General features: G+C 33.2%; 5 protein-coding genes and 1 non-coding gene across 7 annotated transcripts; 4 read left to right on the top strand and 2 right to left on the bottom strand.

Moving 5' to 3' along the window:
- The first annotated feature begins 947 nt into the window (after positions 1-947).
- LOC102593744 (uncharacterized) lies at positions 948-3903 on the top strand. 2 transcript variants are annotated; one of them, XM_015306419.1, is made up of 8 exons: positions 948-1062; positions 1174-1301; positions 1589-1661; positions 2236-2318; positions 3053-3091; positions 3208-3278; positions 3346-3460; positions 3537-3903. In XM_015306419.1, exons 1-8 carry the CDS (start codon positions 1014-1016, stop codon positions 3603-3605), a joined length of 627 nt encoding a protein of 208 aa, XP_015161905.1. In that variant the 5' UTR covers positions 948-1013; the 3' UTR covers positions 3606-3903. The 2 variants fall into 2 exon arrangements, with proteins under 2 accessions (XP_015161905.1, XP_006342037.1); XM_006341975.2 differs by having other exon boundaries at positions 949-1062; positions 1168-1301; positions 3537-3901.
- Positions 3904-5663: 1760 nt separating this feature from the next.
- LOC102593418 (protein SPA, chloroplastic) lies at positions 5664-8795 on the top strand. Its single transcript, XM_006341974.2, has 5 exons — positions 5664-6021; positions 6143-6226; positions 6546-6597; positions 8250-8406; positions 8554-8795. The coding sequence occupies exons 1-5, from the start codon at positions 5857-5859 to the stop codon at positions 8573-8575; spliced, it is 480 nt and encodes a 159-aa protein (XP_006342036.1). The 5' UTR covers positions 5664-5856; the 3' UTR covers positions 8576-8795.
- A 500-nt stretch (positions 8796-9295) lies between these two features.
- TRNAS-UGA (transfer RNA serine (anticodon UGA)) lies at positions 9296-9377 on the bottom strand. The gene has a single exon. It is a non-coding gene; the product is annotated as a tRNA-Ser (tRNA).
- Positions 9378-9449: 72 nt separating this feature from the next.
- Positions 9450-13347, top strand: LOC102593085 (probable diphthine methyl ester synthase). The gene is made up of 6 exons (XM_006341973.2): positions 9450-9730; positions 9830-9954; positions 11175-11404; positions 12109-12148; positions 12226-12317; positions 12968-13347. Exons 1-6 carry the CDS (start codon positions 9581-9583, stop codon positions 13147-13149), a joined length of 819 nt encoding a protein of 272 aa, XP_006342035.1. The 5' UTR covers positions 9450-9580; the 3' UTR covers positions 13150-13347.
- Positions 13348-15427: 2080 nt separating this feature from the next.
- Positions 15428-20900, top strand: LOC102592746 (endoglucanase 10). Its single transcript, XM_006341972.2, has 7 exons — positions 15428-15797; positions 15924-16146; positions 17336-17619; positions 18321-18758; positions 19049-19187; positions 19826-19992; positions 20359-20900. The coding sequence occupies exons 2-7, from the start codon at positions 15948-15950 to the stop codon at positions 20689-20691; spliced, it is 1560 nt and encodes a 519-aa protein (XP_006342034.1). The 5' UTR covers positions 15428-15797; positions 15924-15947; the 3' UTR covers positions 20692-20900.
- Positions 20901-22365: 1465 nt separating this feature from the next.
- LOC102592408 (cytokinin riboside 5'-monophosphate phosphoribohydrolase LOG1-like) lies at positions 22366-25886 on the bottom strand. Its single transcript, XM_006341971.2, has 7 exons — positions 25487-25886; positions 24723-24820; positions 24606-24636; positions 24125-24224; positions 23661-23731; positions 23119-23262; positions 22366-22823 (listed from the first exon to the last, which is right to left on the bottom strand). Exons 1-7 carry the CDS (start codon positions 25619-25621, stop codon positions 22725-22727), a joined length of 678 nt encoding a protein of 225 aa, XP_006342033.1. The 5' UTR covers positions 25622-25886; the 3' UTR covers positions 22366-22724.
- Between the last annotated feature and the right edge of the window lie 593 nt (positions 25887-26479).

Raw genomic sequence — 26479 nt, 5'->3', positions numbered from 1 at the left:
TTATAACTATAGTTTGCATAATTGCGCTCCATAACAAATTTTATGTTTGTTATGGAGCTTTTGATTTGTATAATTCGCTAGATACATCCAATTTTATACAAATTGTTCAGTTTTGTATAAATTCATTTATACATTGTAATTTGTATAATAAGATGTGTATTTGTATAATTATAAGTGTATAAGACGAAAATATATGTATTTGTATTTGTATATACACTTTTCTCTTGTTTTATACAAACACAAACACATTTTATACATTTGTATACCGAATGGGTAATTATATACCGAAAATGACTAATTGTATACCGAATTAGATGACAAAAAAATGAAATGTTTGCTGCGAATTACAAATAAAATAAACTATGTTTATAGAATTTAATTTGAATTAATAGTTTGTTATTTCATATAATTTTCCTAAGATAGATAAAATGTACATATAAATTCTTGTTATATTAACGTTACAATTTAATCAATTTTATAAGTTTTATTATTTTATTTACTATACCAATTAGCAAGTCAATGTTATATGTCTATCTGAATTTCAGTAATTGCTCTGCTTGATAGCTATAGCTTATAAATATGTAAGTAATAGCACATCAAAACATTAAAGCCCATGGTGGAGCTGGGCCTATTGCTTTTGCTCCAACGACAACGGCCCATGTGCGAGTGGTCTTTTAAAAAGTTCAAAAGAAAGGTAGACACGTTTAGAAGGCTCTAATTAATCGTGTTTTAATATAAGTATCGGACATAAGCTAAGAACTCATCATATATACCAAACTATGCACACCCAGTAGGTTGCTAACTTTGAGTATTTTTTTAAAATTATTTTTCGCTCAGTTTTCGGAGCCCACATTGGATTGGTGGTAAGTAACTTTGTTTGTTGACTTTTTTACCCTTGAGCTTTAGACATATCAGTGGCTTGCAATGGAGCGAAACGGATAGAGCGTGGAAATGACAAAATTAAGAGAAATCATCTACAGCCTCTCACTCTTTTCAATTTCAGAGAAACTGCAATGGAGAGCGCTCTTCTCTCTGCTTCCCGCTTCACAACTGCTCTGCACAGTTAAGCAAAATTTCAGTAAAATTAAACTTTGTTAAGCTTATCTTAAAATTTTCTTGTGTGATTTGTATTGTAAACTAAGTAATTTTTGTTTTGTATTTTATCAGTAGCAGAAAGAGAAATAGTAGGTGGGCCTGTGGCTGTGAGAAAATTACAGAGCTCATTCTATGGCAAAGAGATTAATAGTCATGCTCTTTTCACTAGAAACTTCAAAAGAATCAATCTCACTGTCACCTCAGTGGTTAGTTAATTCATATTTCTCATTTTCTGTTTTTTTTTTTTCATTTGATCTAATTTTGCCTTTGGAATTTGAGATGATTCCTAATGGGATCTGTAATTGCTAATATAGTTAAGTCTCTATAGTGAGATGCAGTTATAAAGAGCATATAATATAGTAACATAATATGAAAGTTGATTCAAAGAAAACTAGGCTGTTATAGGGAAATGTTGGACGATTGTTATAGAGATGTTTGACCGTATCTAATTGTAGTTTCCTGGGAATTTGGGCTAATGTTCATGGTTTGGCAGATGCGGAAGAAATTGATAAAGAAGGAGACTGTTGTTCCTGACCCAGATTACCGAATTCCTATTGTCCTTCTAGGTGCATCTTACAATTCTCTTTTTCTTTGATAAATCATCAATAGTTGAAGTTAAACACATTGTTTGGATGGTTGTTACCTGTGGTATTGTATCGTAATGTTACTGAAGCTACGATGTTTATTGCTACTAAATTTTGTTGTATCGTATTATTAACTCCGTAATGTAACAATGAAAATTCAATATAATGTAACAGCTTATTTGGTGTGATCACGTGGGCTTACCATCTTTCTTTTTTTTCTTTCTCATTTTTCCCTTATTTTGTATTTAATAATCATTTTACTTTTACCCTATCATAACTCTATCTCATACTCTATTTTTTTAATAATATTGTAAGCTTATTGTTCAAAATGTTGGTACATGGTGGTGTTATGAAACAACAGGAAACAATACAATATATACATTATATTCATCAAAACAATACAACAGAGTACATTACAATGAGTAATACATTATGAAATGATATGTACAGCCATCCAAACAAGCTGTTATTTGTTGAAGAATTTCCCTCAGTCCCTCCCTCATTTCATTTTTCTCTAGTGTCTTTGTTCTAATTTTTTACATTTTTGTATGAACAGGGTTATCTGGTGGTTTATTTTATGTGGAAAATCTACCAGCAGCAGTTCCTATTGGTCTTCTTGGATTACTCCTGTTATTCCAGGTACCTCTTTTTTTTTTACAAATGAGATGGAGAGCAAAACTGTAGACTGTAGTCATCATATTAGAATGAGATTTTGTGTTACTTCTGTTTTAAGCGTTTTTATCCTTCATGGCAACATTAAAAGATTGTCCAGTCATCTACAAGGCACCCGTGCTTTGTGAATCATAGACATTGAGGCTTTCCTTTACTTGATGCACGTTTACATGTCTAATGTTTGTGGCTTTTAGCAAACAAAAATTGTAAGGTAGGAATTCAATGATATATACTGAACTTTTCCTACCTTAGTGTGGTGCATGAATTGTACCTAGAAAAGATAAATAGGAGAGAGTTTTGCTTACATTGCCTTAAGAAAGTAATTCAGAAGCCAACCTAGAGATTCTAGGTTCGAATCCTAACTACACTTGCTGTGAGATCACAACTCTAAATTGGTGGATTTCTTTTGGCAACCTGTGCTTCTGAGTTAAATAGGCTGCTTGATGGATAAGTCGAGATGTGCATAAGCTGATGGGATGACCAATAACCCAAAAAAGAAGGAAAATCACCTCAGAATCTTCTGTCAAGAGTTGAACCCATGACATCCAAGTTATAACAGGGAGCTTCTTCTATTGCACCGGATCTAGTAACAGATCATTTGTTCATTCTGCTTATTATCTTAATTTCCTTGATCTTGTTCATTCATTTAGCATCTATCAGGCTGGCATTCCTTATTGATTCACATCATTTTTACCTTGCAGACAACAAGAGTGAGATTTGTCTTTGATGATGAGGCTCTGGTATGTATAGCATGTGGTTACATTCTTATTTGTATAAATCTGATGTAAGCAATTTATATACCATTGCGTGGTCATATTAGTTGTACTCTCTAATTGCTATGTTAACTTCGTTGCAGGAGGTTAAAGTTGGGGAGCAACTCGAGGAGTCAGGTGAAAATGTTTTCGTGGGTGGAAAGAACCGCTGGAAGTAAGTAGAAGGCAATCCTTGCTCTAAGTCAGTTTTGCCAAATGGCTGATTCAAATGATGTGAACAGATATTCTTCATTTGTGAACTGGGAGCTATGGTGGCCAAACTTTCCGATTTTGGTTTATTTTAAAGAGAAACAGACAAAACCCGAGGGACAAATACACTTTTTCCCAGTGATTTTTGTAAGTGCTTTTAAACTTAGAATGAGTATCTTTTGTTTCACATGTGAGGTTTAGTCTGATTAAATTTCATAAATAGAACGGGAAGCAACTGTATGATGCTATGGTGGAGAGATGTGGCCCTTCAAAAACTAGCGGACCAAAGTAGTGCAGCATGAGCTCCAGGGAGAAGACGAATATGAGCCAGACAAACCATATGATCAGAATTTGTGGCAAAGGTATGAAGCTCAACGAGGTTAAGGAACTCGTTATTGAGTTACAAGATGTGGTTTAATCAATTAATGTATATTCCCTTTCATGTTTTTACGCGTCTGTAAAATCATAACGATAAACTAATGCTCAATCTGAGTTTGTGTCACAACTCACAAAATCATGTACTTCCTCCGTCCCTATTTACTTGTCCATATTTCCTTTTTTGGTTGTCCCTATTTAGTTGTCCATTTTGACAAATCAAGAAAGGACAACAAATTTTTTCCTATTATACCCTTATTTACACTTCTTGAAAATTGTAAAAGTGTATGTTGTTTCCCTCCAATTTATTTCACTTGAATTCAAATAAGTGGTTGTAATTTTGAAGTGAAAAGTTGTCATAAGGGTAAAATTGTAACTTCACTGTGCTAATCATTGTTGCCTTAATCTGTGTGCCATTTCTAAAGTGGACAACTAAAAAGGGACGGAGGGAGTATTATATAGCACCTTTACTGTTTGAAGGCGGTAACTGGATGCAAACTTTCTGTATTCTAGCTCATATATTATATCATACATTTTACAGTTCTAATGTGTAGTTTGGTTTTCATTTTCTTGAAATATATATATATATATATATATATGTTTTCTGATACGTTGATCTGCCTATGGTTAAAGGTTGGCTCGTGCAAAGTCCAGAAACCAGCATATACGTATCAACGTAATTAGTTACATTAGCCTCAATACCAACAAATACATAATTTCAAAATGTACAAGGGGCGGCTCAACGTAATTAGGGGCCTAAAGCGAAATTTTAATTTGAGGCCTAAAATATAAACAAACTTCATATACGTATTTATTCAAAATTTATTTTTCTTACACTATTTAAATGAAAATTATTAGTATTTACTATTATTTTTTCAGTTATTAGTTTTAAGTAAGATTTTATCAACTCAACATTGAAAAATATCCTCTCAGCGAGGCAGTTATTATTAACATAATTCTATAAGTAATAAGTTTAGACAAATATTAAATAAAGATAAGAATTAGAACCATAGAATTTGACTCAAGAAGTTGATGACTTGGTATACCTCATTTTAATATGCTTGTAGAAATGCTTGAAACTAAAATTTAAAACGAAATAAAAAAGAATTTGTAATTCACTATGTTCAACACTTTTCACTATTAATTCTTATTTTTAACAAAGTACAAAAATGTTAAAGTGGATAAAATAATATATTTAAAAAAAATATATACTTTTTATCATAAATAATCAATTTTTTCTTTAAAATTTTTAACACATAATTTATTTTTGACAAAAATTTGAGGCCCTCGAAATTTTGGGGCCTAAGGCAAAAGCCTTATTTTCCCAAGCATAGAGCCGGCCCTGTGTACAAGTCAAAAGAATTACATCTCAAATATTGTTTCGATTAGTTAAAATCACACTGAAAGTTGATGATTCAATATAAATAAACAAACATTAGTGTCATAATCGCCTACAATTAATAAAGTAGGTGAAAATCACAAAGGATTAAGATTCAAATTTCAGTATCAACAAAAATTCTTCACATAAGTTTGAACAAGTTGATGAAAGATTATGGATAATTAATAGAGTAATCAAGTTGCGTATAAATGGATAACTGGTAGATTAATCAAGGTGCGTATAATGTATCTAGACATTACCAATATATAAAAAGAACTAAACAAAATACTACATCAAACTTAAAAACAGCCTCCAAAATTGATGATAGAGTAGCCAGGCTGATTTACATGAATGTTTCTTTTGAGTTACCATTTAGATTATGTACCTATTTTTTAAAAGCTATACAATATACCCTTGAGATAACATTAGACTCGGATCTAGTATATGCTCATAACCTATAAAATTTTAGATCGTGGTCTGACGTTTTCTTATAAAAATTATAGTAATTTTTTGTATTTCCATTAGCTTTTCTGTCGGGCCAATTAAACGTTAGCCCTTCAACATAAAAAGCCCACCCAGTAAGCAAAAAACGAAAAAAAGAAAGAAGAAGAAAACAATGAACTGACTGGTAAATATGAAATGTGACCCCACACAATCCAAAGGCCTAACAATGGATAGCTAACAACACTTGGTGTCAGTTTCAGAATTTCTTGTTTTTCTGATTCTGATGATAGTAAAATCCATAGCCAAACGAACGAAGCTAAACTCAACATAGAAAAAAAGGGAGGAAATGTTAACAGCACCTTCACTTTCCCGCTTTAAGTCTCCATTTATCAGCTCACCTCTTAAGCTTCCTCCTCTTTCTTCTTCTTTTTTCACTCAGAAATTTCATCAAACACATCGTAGGCTAAATTCTTACCCATGTATTAGAGCTGTGGATCTTGATCAAAATACGGTTCTTTTCTTTCTCAAGTTCTCTTTTTGTGGTTTTCTTCCATGATTGTTGCTTAATTTCAGTTGATCTCATATGGGTGTTTTTATTTTTTATTTTTTGGGGATTGTAATGTACTTGGCAGGTGATAGCAATTACAGTTGGGGTGCTCAGTGTTGCTATTGGAGTTGGAATTCCAGTTTTTTATGAGACCCAAATTGATAATTCTGTAAGTTTTTTTTGTTAAATTTTATGAAATATGCTCTTTGAATAATTTTTTTGTACCTTTCTTGATTATCCGGGATGGAACTACAGTTCTACTTACGGGTTCTGCAGAACTCAGTTGCTTGGGACAACTACAGTACTTGTCACATTTCATTTCTCTCGAGTCATTTGTCTAATTTTCAAAACTAAATTATATTAGATTAATTCGATATTTTAAAATTAACTATGTTTAATATATCTCTGTTTTCCTGGTCAATTTACTGCTTGACAATTCCTGCTATATATATCTCTGTTTCCATAGTTAAAGAATGTACATTTTGCAGGCAAAAAGAGAGAACACTCAGCCCTGCTTCCCCTGCACTGGCACTGGTGCTCGTAAGTATTTCTTAAACTAGACTTTCCATTCTGTTGTTTCTTTAAATGTTCTATCCGATAAGTACAAATGAGCCTAGAGGTATATTGTTACGTCCACAAGTGTACTTAAAATACATAATTGGTGGATGGCACTCAATTAAGAAATTTGAGCTGAATGGCTGCCCAAAGAGCCGCAGAATTGTATTTCGGCTTAATTAAACAATTTTGAAACAATTGCGTTAAGTGAGAGTTTCCTGTCTGCCTTGAACCCCCAGAAGTTTAGTTTCTTTTGAAAATATTTATTGGATGCCAGTAATTCTTGTTGTTGAAGCCTGAAGGAGTGCATACATTGGTTCAACAACAACAAAAGTAGAGCTTGTGTTGTTGTATTTCTGAGTTATATATGGTAGTTTTCCAGGTAAAGTTTCATTTGCCATTTGCAGTGAGATATGGGAAAATGTAGACTGTAGAATAAGGGCAAAAGTTTCAATATCCTCAAGATAAAACTATGAAGTACATGTTCTGATTCGTGCTTGGCTTCTGTTTTAGATGCTGTGGTACATTTTCTGATGATTTTTGGCCCATGAAGAACATGTTCATCCATCCTTGTGATCACTCGATTCTCTCTTGTAACTCTTATGGTTCCTTCCTATATTCTAGTTTAACATATAACTTGCACCACTTGTTTTCTTTGTTAAGTAATTATGCTCATTTGCAACAGATCTAGTCATTTGCTTGCCAGCCAAGAGAAACTAGACTTTGGTTTGAGCTATCCCCATCTCTTATAGTAGTGATGTTTTTGCTTGTATGTGTCAGTTATCAACTTCCGGAAGTCCGAGCAAAGACACTAAACCCACATTTCAATTGCTTCCATGGATCTTAAGCTGGCTTATTGAAATGGTCTAGTTTTGTATCACTTTAAATTGACATGTATGACTTGTTGATCAAAATCTCTGACATGATGGATAGAGCAAATTGCCAAATTGTGCATTTCTTAGAAATCTTTCTGAAATGCTCATAGTATGGATCTAGGATTTTTTTTTCATCACTTAATTCGTATGCCACTTCAAAGATCTCATTGTAGGTTAACGCCTATCCCTTAGCATGTCTCTAGTGCCTTTAAGGAATTTCTGGGTTGCAGCTACTTACATCAATGACCAATTACCAATGAACTTCTAGAAAATCCATGGCTCTGATCCAACAATTTTATTCAACTTGCAATTTAGTCCCGGCTTGACTTGAATCTCCCCTTCTCATAGATACTGTCATTGTAATCGGGAAGTGTTCTAATCCTGGCCCTAAGGTGGTTCTATCTGCTGTGGTGTTTTTGATCATCAAAGAGAGTGACAAAGAGAAGGGTGATTTATGATTTGAGGTTTTTGTTTTTCTAAATTTGCTCAGTGAATAATCTTGACAGTTTCCACTTTAAATATCAAAGTGAATCTTCGGTGTCATGTGCCATCAATTAAGATTGCATGCATAGACATTACATCACCCAATAAAAGAGGAGACTTGAGTAATTGAACCATAAAATCTTACTGAGGTTCGATTATTCAAAAAGTAGTCAGTAGATTGTCTGAGCAAAGACTGTAGAGCCAGTTAATCTTTAAAACCTAACATTTTTTGAGACCGACTTAGAGCTAATACTTATGAGGAAAGGACTTATATTGCAGAGAAATGCAGATTTTGCATGGGTACTGGCAGTGTGACGGTGGAGCTTGGAGGGGGTGAGACAGAAGTCTCTCGGTGCATCAATTGTGATGGTGCTGGTGGTTTGACTTGCACAACATGTCAAGGAAGTGGCATTCAACCTCGGTACCTTGATCGCAGGTGAGCTATCATTCTTTACACGTCTTACCACACACACAAAAAGAAAACTTAGAAACACGACTTCTGTTTGAGTTTTCTATGATAAAGAGAACTTAGAACTCAATCTTGGAGAAACAAATACTGATGGTGTCATTTTCTCTTGGACAGGGAATTCAAGGACGACGATTAGATATGGAAAAATATTCACCTTGGATGCCACAACTTGTTTATTGTCTAGAAGTCCTGTCATTTTGACCTGAATATATTAACAAAAAATTCTGTAAAATTCATTTATGTTCATCCCCTCTCTCTGCCTTTCTCAGTTTTCACACATTCCTTTCACCTTCTGTTCTTACATGTAATCTTTAACAAGTTGAGCAATACATGATTTCAATACCAGCTTTGTCCAATTACTAGATGTTGTATAAGAGCCAAAGATAGTGTGTTTGAAGTATAGTTGAGGCAATGAAATGGAGCAGTTGTGTGTATTGCATTTTAAAAAAAATATAAATTGTAACATCTTGTAAAAATAAATTGGAGATTAGAAATGGAACATAGCCATTGGAATTCTCTTTCTTTTCTCAAATTTAATTTAAGTTATATATACCGTTAGTGTGAGTAATTTTTTACAACCATTGGCCATTGGGTCATACAAATGATATATACATGTAAGATTTTATAATGGATGAGATTCAAAATCTTGAAACTAAAATAGGTTATCTGCTACAACATGTAAATATGACTTTATGAATTGACATGATATTACTCAAAACTCTTAAAATAAAATGAGCATGAAAAGAATATCAAAAAATACACACAATTGTTTAATTGAAAAAAAAAAAGAGGAACTTCTCGAATGGTCATTCAACTAAACGAAAAGACGAGCTAAATTTCAAAAAAAAAATACAATCGTCGACAGCAGGGTTCGAACCTGCGCGGGCGAAGCCCAACAGATTTCAAGTCTGTCTCCTTAACCACTCGGACATATCGACTTTTGTTTCAAACTCTACAAATTATTAAATAAATCCAAATTTTCAATTTACAAGTTTTCACTAGGGTTTAAATTCATCGTCTCCCTCGTCCCAACTGGAAAAAAGAACTGCTTCCTCTGTATCTCGTAGTGGAACTTGTGAATCAGCATCACTAATTTGAAGTATATTTTGGATTAAAAGTGAAGTGAAGTGAAGGGAGAATCATGCTGTATATAATTGGTCTTGGATTGGGGGATGATAAAGATATAACTTTGAAAGGTCTTGAAGCAGTAAAAAAATGCAGCAAAGTATACATGGAAGCTTACACTTCACTTCTCTCTTTTGGGCTTTCTCCAAATGGCCTTTCCAATCTGGTTCGAAAAAAGCTACTGTCTTTTCTTGTAATTTTTTCAACTTTCAGTCAGTAAGGGAAAAAAAGTGATTTTGATGATAAAGTTCTGATCTTTTTTCAGGAAAATCTTTATGGAAGATCAATTACACTAGCTGATAGGGAAATGGTAGAGGAGAAAGCTGATGAGATCCTTAATGAAGCTAAATCTTCTGACGTGGCTTTTCTAGTTGTTGGTGATCCATTTGGGTATTCTTCATTTTTTTGATATGCTTATATATTTGGATAATGACGACCCTTTTGGATATTTAAACTTTTAGTTGGTGTCAATTTTTTATCTTGGTTGGGATAGAAGGTTAGTAGTTAGGCGAGGGTTGTCTTGCTTTCCTACAGGTTAGTTTGGGGTAGTATGGCTCCTGTAGCTGTTTCTCCTTTGGTATCAGCAGAATTAGCAGTTTTTTGCATAGTTTCTTGTCTTGCGGTTTATGTTGCTACCCTTTGTGTCTTGTGTTTTGGCTATCACATGACTTTGTTGGTTCCCTATATGGTATAATGCTTACTCCGGTACATGCTGTATTTCTTTCCTTTTGTATGTTCTTTGATTTGCGTTAATTGAGTCGTGGGTCTTTTGGAAACATCCTCTCTACCTTGTAAAGTAGGGATAAGGTCTGCGTACACCCTACTCTCCCAAGTATTAGGTCAGTTCTTGTTGCTTTGTTCAATCTTGTTTCACTTTGTAGTGGTCAATTTTGCAAAGAAGTAGATAGGTTATGAATGGTTGTACCTATTTTTAAGTGAACATTCACCTCGATTTTGTAAAATCGAGAACAATAAGTTGCTGCTTCTTTAAGTTTATATCATACGCTAGCAAATCATTGAACTTTGTTGCAAAATACCAAGTAAATTATCAGTAATTTATCCTTCAAAGTTAGGAAGAGTGTTTGGAATAAGGACCTTCGTATTGTTTTAAAATCTATGTTAATGCATTTCTCTTTCAATATTAGTTATGCCTTCTATTTGGAACTTTAATTGACAGTTGAAATCGCTTATAAGCTAAGTTGCGCGGACTCTTCACTTTCGATGCCGCACCCGTGTCAGATTCTCCAAAAATACACTACTTTTGGCGAATCCCACACACACCCCTTGACATATTTGAAGAGTCCGAGCAACATAGCTTATAAGAGAAATCATGTTAATGTTATGTCGAGACTCTCATTCCAGGATACGCAGAAGTATGGAATGACTTGTGGAATTTCTCTAAAATGATGAACTTTGTTGATTTATGTTAGCAAAGGCTTAATTGGGTCATCTTCCTTAGGAGGAGAATATTTTCAAATGTCTTGTTTTGTTTATGGATTTAATAAAGAAGTAAAAATGCAAAGATGGTTCTTTTCATGTTGACCTGTAGATGTTCTTTCACTTATCTACTTCCTTTTCTCTCCATCATATGTCTATGTTCATCAATACAGAGCCACAACCCACACTGATATTGTTGTCCGTGCTAAGAAGCTGGGTGTGGATGTTAAGGTGATACACAATGCATCTGTGATGAATGCTGTTGGAGTGTGTGGCTTACAGCTCTACCATTATGGAGAGACAGTTTCCATACCGTTCTTCACTGAAACCTGGAGGCCTGATAGTTTCTATGAGAAGATTAGAGAAAACCGAAAGCTTGGACTACACACGCTCTGCTTGTTAGGTAAGTGGCTATTTAACTACTTTGTTTGTTCTTATATTTGTGGTGTCTGGGGCAACTTCTGCCATCTGTGACTAAACGACTGAGCTGCCTATTCAGTTCACTGGCACATGTTATCAAGGTAATCTTGCCTGTCAAGGTTAGCATATGGGCACACAAAAAATGTGCAGTTGGTCATCAAAAAAATGTGCAGTTGGCATAACATCCTGTTACTCCCATGCTACTGCAGTGACAATACCGTAGGGGAGGTTCCGTGGAAAATAGCTTGATGCAAGGATGATAAAAAGCTTAATGACTCTCATTCTTCTTACTTCCTCAACCAATAGACCATCCCCTATTTGGCTTCATCATGAGTAATGTATTACCATATATATGACAATAAATTTTCAGTTGCCATTCTTCCCCCTTTTACCAATCAAAAATACTTCAGTTGACGGTATTTCATCTTTTGCTTCTTAGTGGAATATTTTCACCCAGCATACTTCTGGACTAGTTTTCAGAGGGTTCGTTCTCAACCATTAAACACCATTGTAGTGCTAGCAATAGATAGTTGGATACGCCACATGAAATTAGATGTTTCTAGTTAAGTTTATGTATTACTTTGCTGGTGACTTGTGGGGTTACAGAAGTACTTGATCGATCTTCTATTGCCTTATTTTTTGTGCAGCATTCTCCATTTAATTGCATCTTCATCTTCTGATTTGCAGATATACGAGTGAAAGAACCCACCATTGAGTCTCTTTGCAGGTTAGACTTCAATATTGTTTCCATTTATTCTTAGACGAATTACTTGAAGTGGTAGGTGACCCTGATGTTATTCTCAGAGGAAAGAAGCAGTATGAACCACCCAGGTTTATGACAGTTAACACAGCAATCGAGCAGCTCTTAGAGGTTGAAGAAGCCCGTGGAGAATCTGGTATGTTCACGAGTTTATGTTTTTGCTTGACAAAATGGCAATCCTTCATCAGAAGCTATCTTGGCTCTCTGGCAATTGGCTAGTATTAGACTTCATCCTAAATTTATTTTTTCTTCGGGGGGTTTTGGGGTAGGGATGAGGGGAGGGACTGTTAATAGCCTATTTCCCTTAGTTTGTCCAAGTTTGCAGTACTTCACTTTGTGTGATCAAGATGTGATTTACTTAATACAGAATTTGAAGACCTGTCCTTGTGAGACCCCCTCTTTGTGTTTAATTCGACATAAATCTCATTTACAGTTCAAGCATTCTCTCTTCTACAGCGAAAAACAGAATCCGTACTGCTTCTGTAAATGTTTGCCAAACATGCCTGTACAACATCCACATGATAATTTCCCTTGACATGACTAAGAGAGGTTGCAAGTCATTTTCCTGCTTTTATGAGCTCAATTTGAAGCGAACTAGTATGATAATGGATATGGTTTAGATATGCCTCTAACCTACGCCTTATTTACAAACATGGCATACTTCTTGTGTATAATTGACATCTGGTTTTGTTTTAGCCTCGACTTTATGGCATTTATAGTTATAAAGAACGTTTGACATTTATAGTGACTAACGTTTCATTTTGCTTCACGTTTTCAAAATTACAGTATACGGTGAAAATACAATTTGCGTTGGTTTTGCACGGTTGGGGAGTGAAGACCAGAAGGTGGTTGCTGGTTCAATGAAGCAACTTCTAACAGTCGACTTTGGGCCGCCATTGCATTGCTTAGTCATAGTTGGCAAAACACACCCTGTTGAAGAAGAAATGCTGGAATTTTATGGGCTTTAGAAAACTTATCACAGGATTGCAATAGCAAATGTTGTATTCCTGTGTTGCCTTTGTACCATTCCATTCTTTTTGGTGACTATTTATTTAGGCATTAGATAACTATGATATATATTTTGCTTTGTAAACTCTTCCCATGTTCTAGTGACTTGACATATTTTCAAGAATTCTTGAATTTAAGATTGTTGATTATTTTTGTTATCTTTCACAAGTATTCTTAATACTTTATATCAAATATTTTGGTTTGCAAGTGATTGGTCTCTTTTTTTTATACTTTTTGTGAGGAGCTTCCACCTTTTTGCTCCATTGGTGATTTGAATCCACAACCTTAAGATTGGAGGTGGTTTCTATTTTTTCTTCATTCCTTCCTACGAGCTCCCACCTGCTCCCTTGTTTGAACCTACGATCTTAAGGTTAGAGGTAGAGGATGCTTATGATCTGAGCAACCCATTTTGTCAAGTTATAGCAGTCCATTGTGTAACTATTTGTACACACTATGATTCATGGTTGGCTAATGCTGATGAGTTAGGGAACATCTAGGTAAAATGTCTTTTCTTCCAATTAATATAATTAATTAAATGGAGAAATCTTGTCAATAAGGATTCATATAACAAATTGTAGAGTTCATCAACCATATAATGGTTAAATGTTTCATTCATATTATATCTTCTTCTTTTTTTAAAATAAAAATTATGTGAATTGCTAATGTACTATCATAATTCATAATTAACTCCTTTCAAGTATATTCCCAATTTCCCATCAATGCTACCAGAACTTATGTTAGGTGTAACATAAAATCTAGTGCATTAATTGATTGCATCATGCAAGGAACTCTATTTATTGTAGTTGTTGGATGTATAGCAATAGTGAAACAATAAAGACAATGACAGTTTACTGATAAATTGTTATGTAACAACTGATATTACCGTCAAATACCATCCGAATTTACAAAATACGTATCGGTAATACTAAATAGCCAGAAAATTTGGCCAGAAATTTAAAAAAATTATAATATTTTATTTTATTTTAAAATAAACTGATCTTTTTTACTTTTTACGAATATACATATTATTGTGAATCAACTTGATTCTATAAGGAATTGTGTGCTTGAAGTGATAAATAAGACTGATTCAATGATGTGGTAATAAACGGAATGATATGAGATATTCCTATACTTGTTCTAAACTATCATTTTGATTTCATCTCGATCCAATAAACATGATCAAAACAAGTATTTTAAACACAAAACTTTACATATTACTCAATCGCAACTCCATGTTAGATAAATATATGCCACATCATTATTATTATTTCGTCTAAAGTGTTTGGATGAAAGTACGTGACAATCACGAATCATTAATTTTTTAATTTTTCCTTTTTTTAACTTATGAGTGGACAATTGTCAAGTATCAAATTACAATATTTCTTTTTCTTTTTGTGGCCAACTGACACTACTAATGTTAAGTAGCTTTCGATGCACATGAAGTACCAATCGAATAAAATTACGATTTGCCCCAAAACACCCCCAACAAGGCAACAGCATTTTAATTAATTATGTTTAATAATAACCCAATCATTTGATTGGAAGTTCTTAAAAAAAGAACCCCAAAATTTCATAAGAAAGCTTACTATAAAATTGTATATATATATATATATTATATTTTTTATTTTCCACCGTGTGTGTTTAATAATAACCCAATCATTTGTATGAAAGTTTGGACTGATTCAAATTTTCATCTAGAAGTAAAGAACTTTCAATTAATGACGATTTAATTCTCAAAATTTAAATATGTCATCTATAGTGTTTAAAATAAAGAAGGTTTTAATTAGTTTTGTATTCAAAAAAGTTATTATTTTATTAATTCTAGAGAAACCAATAAAAAAAATTCTTCCATTAATCTTATAAATTAATTGCCTCATTAGTTTAGAATGCTAGGTATTCTACTTATTTTGAACAATAATAATATTGATATAATTTCGTTTCGTTTTTTTTTTTAAACTTTAGAATAGAAATATGCGATTTCATAGACTTCTTATTCAAGATCTAAAGATCTAACACTAGAGTACTCTTTTTAATTTTTTTTCAAAAGTCAAGCACTACTAACGGGAGATCAAGAATAATCGAGTCAACCAATCACGAAATTTATGATTTGAGTCAAAGACTATGTTTCTATCCTACCAACAAAAAAAAATGGCAAATTAATTTCTATTTGATACCCTCCTTATATTTCTACTATCCAAACTTGGTCTAAGGATTTTTCATTACATTTTCAAAGGTGGTTGGTTGGTTAAGATTTTCCTAAAACCAAAGTCAATTATTTTCCTCCCTAAATCTCTCCAAAAAAAAACAATGGCATAATCGTCATTATTCCAAATTGTGAAGAAAAACATCTTGAAATCTGAAGACAAAATAATCATCATCTTCATAAGAATATTGTCGGTGCCCTGTTCTATCCCTCATCTACCTCAAATCTCTCTTCTTTTAATTAACCATTTTCATTTTTCACCCTAAATTTTCTCCATTATTTTCTTCTTCAATCTCTCCAAATTTCTTCTTCTTTTGTATTCTTTTCACCTGCATTGCCTATCAAAAAGAAGAAGTTTTTCAGCCATATAGTCCCGCATTGTTGTATGCGGGATCACTAAATCAGGTTTTAAAACTTACCCTTTTTCTCATTTTCTTCATTTAATTGATATTTGTTTGAAAAGATTAAATTTTTATGAGATCTGAATGATAAAGATTGAATTTTTATGGTTTCTTGATGATAATTGTGCAGGTAAATTTGTTGAGGTGAATAAGGATGGGAGAGAAATCAAAAAAAGGGGGTTGGTGTGGATGGATTATAGTTTTGATAGTGGCTGCTGCGGCTGCTGGAGCCATTGTGGTACTTGTTATGAAGAAGCATAAAGATTCTAGCTCAGATGCTGCTTCTGGTGCTTCTGAAAAGAAATATGGAGATGCTCTGAAAATTGCAATGCAGTTCTTTGATGTCCAAAAATGTAAAGTCCCTTGTGATATTTTGAAGTTGGGTTTTGTGTTTTGTGATGTTTTGTGCTTGTTATTTGGATATCCTGTTGAAAGATTTTCATTTTTCATAAATGCAGCTTACTTGTTTGATATAGTACTGAAAAGGAGTAAATTTTTAGTTCTTTCCATTTTTTTAAAATACATTTTGTTGTGGTGGTTGTTGTTTTTTCCATAATGTTTGTTATGCTTTCTATAGTATTTTGTCATGATTTCATTTGCTTTAGTTGTCTCCAGACTCCACTTGTAGGATTACATTGCGAATGTTGTTGTTGTTGTTGTACATTTTGTTTCTTATACTGTTAATTATGTCCAAGATTTGTGTTGTGTCATAATGGTTTGGATATTTCATATGGATGTTGCATTTCATAATGTCTTGAATGTTCATTTCGCTATTTGCTAAAGATTTTATATTTATGTTGGTGGCTAAACTCTTAGTTTAAGTGGCACTTCAATTTTTCTACTATTAAAGTCGGTAAGATGATGGATCGTCACTAATGCTCTGTGAGGCAAAGTTGTTCAGACTCTCAAAATTGTTGCCGCACCCGTGTCAGATCCTCCAAAAATGCACTACTTTTGGAGGATCTGACATGCGCCCATCGACATTTTTTGAAGAGTCCGAGCAGCTAGCTGTGAGTATTGTCTTGCCTGCACGCTGCTGTAGAAGGATTTGTGGTGAAAGTGTACCTATGGGATGAGTGAGGTTAATGAACTTATTAGCTTTCTAAACTCTCTGTGTCCTGAAATGTACCCTATAGGATGAGTGTGATTAGGGAACTTATTAGCTGTCTAAACTCTGTCTCCTTATAATGCGGAACAAGGTCCAAATGTGCTGGTGTCATTGCCTTGTCTGCTTCAAATTTTAGACGAGGTCCCATGGTCATGATATCATGGATTCAGTGTATTGTTATCAAACTTGGCAAAGCTCTTTTCAAAAAACAAAAAAGATCGTTGAAAAACTTAACCATTCATCTTAAGTTACTTAAAAGCAAAATCACGACTTCATGTCTTCATCAGAGTTAATGGAGAATGCTGGAAGTAGTTCACCATAGAAAGTGACATTGCTTGTTGTAACTTGTTTTCTTGGAAACTTTTCTAGTTTTGTTCTTTTGAATATATCTGTTGGGCTCATTTTCATAAGGGTAAAATCTCATAATGTTTCAGCTGGGAAATTGGTAAATAATAAGATACCATGGAGAGGCGATTCAGCCATCAAAGATGGAAGTCAAGAAAAGTTAGACCTCAGTCAAGGAATGTATGATGCTGGCGACCACATGAAATTTAATTTCCCAATGGCTTACACTGCCACTGTGTTGTCATGGGCCATCCTTGAGTATGGTGATCAGATGAAAGGTGTGGGCCAGTTGGAACCTGCTCAAGACTCACTCAAATGGATTACGGACTATCTTATCAATTGTCATCCAAAAGATAATGTTCTTTATATTCAGGTTTGTCTCAGTTTTCTCTTTCTAGTACGTTTTTCTTGCTGCTGCTGCATTCAAGACTTGTAAGCTTCCTTTATCCTTCCTTCCCTCTTTATGCTACAAATTTGTTTGACGCATGCTTTTAATGTCTGAATAGCTTGCTGGAATGTGGAACTTGGGTCTTACTTTAGGAAGAGTGCTGATATTTAGAGACCTCCATTGTGAAACTTCCTTGTTCTTAACGGAAATTATTTACACGAATTCAAGTTAAAGTGAAAACAAGGAAATTGACTGAGTCTTAGGTCACAGAGCAAGAACAAGTTTGCATAATGGATTTAGTAAAAGAGTTCATGTAGTATATTACTACATTTTTCATGGTGCAGAGGAGAAATGTCTTTATTTCATGTTTTTTGCCTTGTATTTAGTATTTAAAGCTAAGGGTTTACACCATTTAATACAAGTGATTTGATAAGATGTCGATATGTATTTTCTAATGTGAAAAGAAAGATGTCTAAGCTCCAGTTCATCTCATTATGACATTTCCATTTCTTGTCAATATCATATAGGAGAAATTGAGTTTGCATCAAGTGGTCTGGTTCATATTGTATTTGACTTTTTTAGTTGTTCAACAATGCTTATCTCAGTTTTTGAATGTGAATCATGGTGATGCTTCAAATAATCAAACGTGTCTTAGTGTTTGTTTCACAAGTTAGACTCTTTGGCAGGTGGGTGATGCTAATGCTGACCATAAATGTTGGGACAGACCCGAGGACATAACTGAGGCGAGGCCTCTTATTCAGATAAATGCTTCTACCCCTGGAACAGAAGTTGCAGCTGAAACTGCAGCAGCTATGGCAGCAGCATCCCTGGTGTTCAAGTCGAAGAACTCAGGATACTCAAGTAACCTTCTTAAGCATGCTAAACAGTTGTTTACTTTTGCTGATAGATATAGAGGTACCTACAGTGAAAATATTCCTGAAGTCGCAACATATTACAATTCAACTGGATATGGAGATGAGCTCTTGTGGGCAGCAAGTTGGCTATATCATGCAACTGGGGATCAAACATATTTTGATTACGCGACTGGGAAAAATGCAGATTCTTTTGGTAATTTTGGAAATCCAACTTGGTTTAGCTGGGATAACAAGCTAGCTGGTACCCAGGTATTTTTACTTTGCGTATGAGATGCCTGAGTGCTTCTGGTATTAGGTTATTAGCTTACTCATGTCTGAATGCTTCCTAATAATTGATTTACAAGCAACTATATCTGTGAATCCAGCTGTTTGAAAGTCCAAGTGGAGCTATAGAAAGTTATTAAATGGACCAGTTTTATCTTGGTATATTTAAGCAGTGTGTCTATTGGATGTGAATTTCTCACTTTATTGTTGTTGTTTCACAATGGAACTATTCAAAGCAAACAACTTGAATAAGTCAATTACTGCTTTTATTGCAGGTTCTTTTATCCCGGGTCAGCTTCTTTAATTCGAAAGTCTCAAACTCGGACACACTTCAAGAGTATAGGAAAACTGCAGAAGCTGTAATGTGTGGTCTCTTACCAAAATCTCCCACAGCAACATCCAGCAGAACTGATAGTAATGACCCATCTAAGCTTCTTTTATTAAGCTCTATTTGAGTTCTTCCTGTTTTCTTCCCTATCAACACCTTTCTATGAGTATTGAGCAGATACTTGCATTTTATTTTAAAAGTGTCGGAGTTGCATAAGTCAACATATTACAAACTTACACTGGAAATGTTTCATTAAGAGTAGGGAGAAGTCCTCTTTACTTTCTTAAACTCCATGCCAAGTCAAAACCAGTTAAACAAATTGAAGCGGAAGGGGTAACTGCTAGGATCTTTTTTTTTATTGTTCTGCTAGGACCTTTGTTTCTTGTTGATAAGTAATACTACTATTAGAATCTTATCCATCCATAGTTCAGTAGTTTTCGTTATGATCGGGAAAAGGAAAGGATCACTTTCTTTCCTCATTAAGGAATAAATAATGCTTCTATATTTTACAGATTGAACCTATGTTTCACTCTCTGTAATTTCTTGTGATATAGAAGACAAATGTTATAAGTGATGATTGAAACATAAAACGAGCGAAAATGTCTGAGTAGTAAATAGAAAAAGCTGAAAATCTTCCCCTAGCCAGAACTAAATTCAATGAAGTAGAGACAGAAACAACTGGTACTTAGTCTTTGTTATTCATTTTAAGCAAATGTTAATGCAGGTGGTTTGATATGGATAACTCAATGGAACGCGTTGCAGCATCCTGTAGCCTCTGCCTTCTTAGCTGTGGTGTACAGTGATTATATGCTCACTTCCAAGACTGGAAAAATGACTTGTGATGGTAATGAATATACACCATCTGATCTCAGAAAGTTCGCCATGTCCCAGGTGCATTTCTTGTCTTTCTACTTGCAGAGAAGACATTTTTTTGTATACTTAATATTATGCTTATCAATAAGCTTAATTACAAAACCAGCTATTTGAATCCTTCTTCGTGTCACTTCATTTAAGCTCATTCTAGTCCAATATTATGAAAAATAGATCTTAAAATAAAAATAGAAGTACTAGAGTTCTCTATACTTACTATTGGTATGTACATTTCTGAAATGACTAATAGATTTCTAGAAAAAAATAATTCCAACTATTTGGTATTGCCTATATAGATCATTTTCCTCCGCTCCGCCTTATATTTTGCTAGGTCTGTTTTAGATTTTAGTAGCTAACAATTTTGCAAATGTACCCGACCTTTTCTAGGCCAATTATGTATTGGGCGACAATCCAGCAAAGATGAGTTATCTCGTAGGCTATGGGGACAAATATCCACAGTATGTTCACCACAGAGGGGCTTCCATTCCTACAGATGCCGATACTAATTGCAAAGAAGGTTGGAAGTATCTAGACTCAACTGAACCAAATCCCAACGTTGCAACTGGAGCCCTCGTTGGTGGTCCATTTCTTAATGAGACATATATCGATTCAAGGAACAACTCGATTCAAGGAGAGCCAACCACATACAATAGTGCTGTCATTGTTGGCCTTCTTTCTGGTTTGGTTTCCACTTCCTCAGTGGTTCAGTCTTTCACCTGAGCTGGATACCACCTTTCATTCGTATGCCACCTCATCGTACGTAGATGCATACATATTTTTTTATTTCTTGTAGCTCCTTGAACACATAAAGGTTGCATTATATATATATATATATATATGTGTGTGTATGTTAGTGTGTACCACATCAACTGTTCTAGTGTACTAATATCAAATATATGTGCTGAACAGGCATAAGAGTTTTTGTAGTATTACTTTGCTCAAAATCGTTATGCAAACCATCTTGTGTTGTGGCCATAACTGTTGTGTCTGAGTCAGTTTGTGTGCACCTGGACTAACTAGCCATCTACCTTTATTTTGATTTGAAAGAACAAAGAACCGGTCTCGGACACCACTTTGCTTTTTGCCATTTAATCTGTTAAATCTTGTCTTGTTGTCTTGTGCAAACACATTCTCCATTGAAACCATCATATGAAAACATGATTTGAGTTTTCATGGAAGTTATCAAGATGTTAATTGTCCAATTCAAGCTGATGTGAAAGAGACCAAAACCAAACATAGTACATAGGTGTCATTCCACTATGAAGGTAAGGTAATCCCAAAATATGAAAGTGTATACATGATTGAACAAAAAGAACACTTTATGTTGGGCATCAATCAGTATACCAACTAAGTTAGCAAAATGGATAAGTATGTTTATCTATGCAATCAAAACTGTTTTTTGTTGTACCCTTATCTTGTTTCTGGCTTTGGTGCTGTTAACATTATGCATATGTTAAAAAGTTAAAAGAAGGGACACTATCTCATGTTGTGTTGTGTTATCTCATAAGTCTTTTCGCTGCAGGTTTATCTTAACTCATAATTTTCAACATGAAATATTAATATATATATATATATGTAAGAACCTATTAAAATATTAAATTTATACTCATAATTTTATCAGTATAAACAAATTTATTGAACTCATTATTTAAAATTCTGAATTCGTCTAAGATTTCCACCTAAATTTGTATATACATGTAACATGTTGGCCATATGCAAGAGAACAACTTTGGGAGAAACTATTTATAGACTTAGCCCCACTCTCCTCAACTTCCAACAATTTTTTGACACTTTGATTTCTACTTTTCATAGTGGACTTTGAAAATCCCTCTTCTAGTATTTTTTTTATAAAGAAAGTCCAAAATTAAGTTGTTCTCTTATATTATGTAAAAAAATTAAAAATATTCTTACCTACATCATCCATTGTCCTTGCCTAAGTTTTTGGAACTTGATGTAACACAACCTAATTATTACTTTTTCCTCATAAATCATGTGGTATGTGTCTCTCTCAAAATATCATATCATGCACATTAACAAAAGAAAAATATAATCGTACTCAAGTATAATAACAAAATCTGAAATTATAATAAAGAGATTCAAATAAGATATAAGAATATCCTAACTTGAAATTCAAACTTTCTATCTAAATCTTTTTTTTAATCCATTCTTGACGCTATACTAAAGCTTCTCATATGTCAAGACGATTCAATAATTATATTTAAAAAAACTTTTTTCTTTGTTGCTCGTGTAATTTTTCGATGAAGAAAATTTAATAATCGAAGTCCTTCCCACCAAATGCAAGTAACAAGAATTTGTTCCAAAATATATTTATATTTCATTTCATAAGATAAGCTTACACGTTTTACATTAGAGTAAACACAATTAACTATAGAATAACAAAGAAATTAATGTACATTACCAAACAATCATATACAGACAGAAAAAAAAACAATTACTTGTACTACATCAACTTTTTCCTGTTTTAATTAGGCATTTGATTAGCCTAATGGACAAAAATGAATCAACACTAAACAAATTAGTACGTAATTTTTTTTCCCCTTGCAACTAATTATAAACAGCAAGTTAAAATTGCTGTAAAGCTACTAATTATATTAATTAATTCTCTGAAGCTTTTTCCCATCAACATCTTACCTTATGGTAATTAAGTCATAATCGATGAATTTAAGTCTTCAAAGAAATTTACTACATTTTTCTCTATAAATATATATTAAATCTACCCATCATTTGAATATTCAACGAGCAATTTCCAATTTTGTTGTTGTGTAGCCAAGTTGTTGCTCCATTTCCCAACTCAATTTTGGTGCCACCCCATTATGCTTTGGGACATAATCCTATAAATAAAAACCATTCAACATGTAAAAAGGGCTAATTCAAGATTTTAAGTCAGTAAATAAATAGTATCGTCATATGTACGCGATGAATCATGAATAGTAAATTCGAGATGTTGATTTCAAAATTTTAAGTCAACAGATGCACAATATCATCATAATGATTCAGGAGTTCTTTTAAATCAGTGAATGCATTATGTCGCTTACATGGGCATGAGGAATCATGAGTTCAAGATTTTAAGTCAGTAGATGCATAATAATATCGCGCCAAACGGGCATGATGAATGATGAGTTGTACCTCAAGCTTAGACATGAGTTCTTGGGCAGTTGGGGCAGAAATAATGATGTGACGGGCAGAGGGTGTAACAAAGCCTTCATCAACAGCTTTGTCTATAAATGACAATAATGAATTATAGTACCCATCTACATTAAGTAAACCTACCTGCATATTACGTAAATCACACGTTAAATTAGTTATCTTAAATGACATTAATAATTAATTGTTGACATTAGAGACATCAAGAGAACAATTCTTATGGTCCTACTTTAATTAAAACAAAATTTCTCTTAATCAAATCTATATTATCTGTCTTTTAAAATTCGCGATCTAACATAGTAATTTACTGGTCCATACACGCTTATTAATTAGACAAAAGCAAAATAGTGGGTATATTATCTGCCTTTTAAAATTCGCGATCAAACATAGTAATTTACTAGTGGATACATGCTTATTAATTAGACAAAAGCAAAATAGTGGGTATATGATTAGTCATTAGTAATTAAACCTAATTTGTCATTAAATAAAACAAAAATAAATGAGTAAAAGACAAGAAATCGTACTGGTTTATCATGAATGCCTAGTTGAGCCCAAGTGATGACTTCTAGGAGTTCTTCCAATGTCCCATAGCCACCTTCCAAAAATTAATAAATCGATTAGCTGTCTCCCAATTAGCAACTGATGTGAAATTAATAAAATCTAACATTGTAATTGTTGTTGATAAGGAAATTCTCAATTGATAGACGTGAATTTTGAGTTCGACTTAAAAAGCATCCAGGGAATTTTAATTTAATTTTGAAAGATCACCTGCTCAGTTAACTCGATCAACTTAGCACGGAAATTGACTAAGCTTGTTTTTGACTATTTCAATACTTGTGACATAGTTTGGGTTGTCAACTTACTTTGTTGATTGATACATGTGACAACAACTAAAAGGCTATGATGTGATAATTTTTTTTAAAATCAAGATTTATAAAAAGAATAAAAATATTTTAGCAAAATGATTAAATTAAATTTTTAATTTTACCTGGTAAGGCTATGAATGCATCAGCTTGTCTTGCCATTTCTGCTTTTCTTTGATGCATTCCAGACACTGCTCTTACTTCTCCAACACTTTCTCCAGTAATCTATAATTTTTAAAAATATCATTAAAAACGGAGTTAAAAAAATAAAATTGAATCGCATTGTGAAAGAGTCTAGTCTTTAGAGCCGTTAAAATAGGCTTGGCCTATAAGGTTGGCTCAATACAGACCAAAAATTGGGTGTCATGACGAACTAGATCCAGCTTATTTTAACGACATATTACCACAGTCTGGTTGGACCAACTAGACGGTAGTTGAACCAACCAAACCGTGGTAAAACTGAATTACCAAATTTATTTGTACCTAGATGTATATATTATTAATATATCCAAATATAGATACTAGTCACACAATTAATTGGAGAACATAATTATTATCTATAGAAATGGTTATTATTATTGTTAAAAGGTTAAAAAGACAAATTACCTCTCTTGGCATAAGAGTTTTAGGAATCACACTGTCAAGTGAAAAAAAAAAGACTTTTATATTAGTGAAGAAGATTTTATTATTTTTTTTTTAAAAAAATAAAATAAATATTGGTACCCTAACACGTGGCGGCCACCATTAAAAACTGATTGAGAAACTAGGCCCATCAAGCCAACACTGCCACCTCCATAAACCAAGTCGATGTTCCTTTCAACCTGACAAATAATATAATATATAGTTTAAATTTATAATTATGACAAGTGTTTTTTAAAATATATTTTTAATTAGGACAAAACATTGCTTGTCTAAATTGCTTAGTCCCCACTATATTCAACGTGAACCCCATTTAATTAAAAAAGAAAATACTCAAGTTTATCTTACTCATCACCTACTATAATTTTGTAACATCAAATAATTAATCCAACGTGATTTCTTAATATGCAAAGCCCACAAAAATGAGGAATTATTGAATTACAATTTATTTTTTTAACTTTAATTCCATTTTTTCTGTTTTATAATCAATAGTATAGTTGAAAATTTAAGTACTTGGAATTCCATACATCTTGCAAACTCATAGGAATTTCAAGAAAAAAAAATGATAATCCCCCAAAAAAAAGAACAAAAGAATTATGTGATTTATACTGCAAGTAAATATATCAGGTGATTTCTTTTCATTTGTGTTATCTGATTGATTAAAAAAAAGAATTGTGTGATTTGAGGATAATTAGTCTCTGTTTTTAATGTCTAAATTTATTTTCATGCAATTGTAACTCGTACGGAAAATGAAAAGAAATGAATTTAGAATTTAGAGTATACGAATTTTAAAAAATGTAATCTTATCATATGTATACATAATTCAGTTGAACTCAAAGAATCCGTACCAGTTGATTGCCAAGTTGAATAGCAGCAAGTTGATAACTTGGCTTTTTGCCTGGACTGCTTCCACAAAAAACACATATGCGTTTGAATCTTGATGTTTTAGTGGCCTGAATTTGTGTCTGGTGATTGTTTTCCATTATTTACGTGACGTAAATCGTAGTAAGCAAATTCGATGCGATGAGTTTGATTGAAAAAGGGAGAGGGGAACAGAAGGAATTTTTGAGAAAAAAGAGAGTTTGAGTCAGCAATTATCTTTGAAATTGAAGAATTAAGCAGAGGAGGCAAAGAGGGGAATGTTGATGTGAGAAGAAAATGCTATTATTGGTCCTTTTTTATATACACTTTCCGCCTATACTTTTTCATCATTTTTACTTACCCCATGTTTTTGGAATTTGGGTATATATTATTCTTTATAATAATTAACAACAAAAAAGAAGAAGAAGGAAGATGCTAGTTATTTGCATCGTCTGTATAGGCAGAGTCAAGATTTTTAATTTTTAATTCTAAATGATAAATTATTGTTACTTTTTGAATGAGTACACAAAAGAGGTGTAAATTTCACTAAGCAAATTCAATGTGATTAGTTCGATTGAAAAGGATACCAAGTGGGATATCCCTTAGCACCTTTTTGGGATAGCACTAAGACGACTTAGATTCGATTTGATTCATGATCTCTCTTATTGGATACCTCTGCTATACAACTCAATTACTCCTTCGATTGATCGTGAGTTTCTTACTAACTTAGTTTTAGATAAATTATTTATGTCTACCGAACACATAGTTTAAATAGTGATTCTGCATCTACCTACAAGGATGGTCAAAAGATCACAATTTAAATAGTAAATCTCTAATGAATTTGTACAACTTTCTTTAAAATAAATTATGTTGGGAAAGATAAAAAGACAATTTAATAAAAGTTTATATTTCGAGAAATAAATAAATGAAATTACTAGAGATAAATTGGAATTCTAAAAAATGCAAAAAATTGTCACTTT

Source organism: Solanum tuberosum, unplaced genomic scaffold (genome assembly GCF_000226075.1).
Source record: "Solanum tuberosum cultivar DM 1-3 516 R44 unplaced genomic scaffold, SolTub_3.0 scf00032, whole genome shotgun sequence".
NCBI classification, from domain to species: Eukaryota; Viridiplantae; Streptophyta; class Magnoliopsida; order Solanales; family Solanaceae; genus Solanum; species Solanum tuberosum.
Note: the sequence above shows the minus strand (reverse complement) of the source record. Positions and strands in the feature narration are given on the sequence as shown.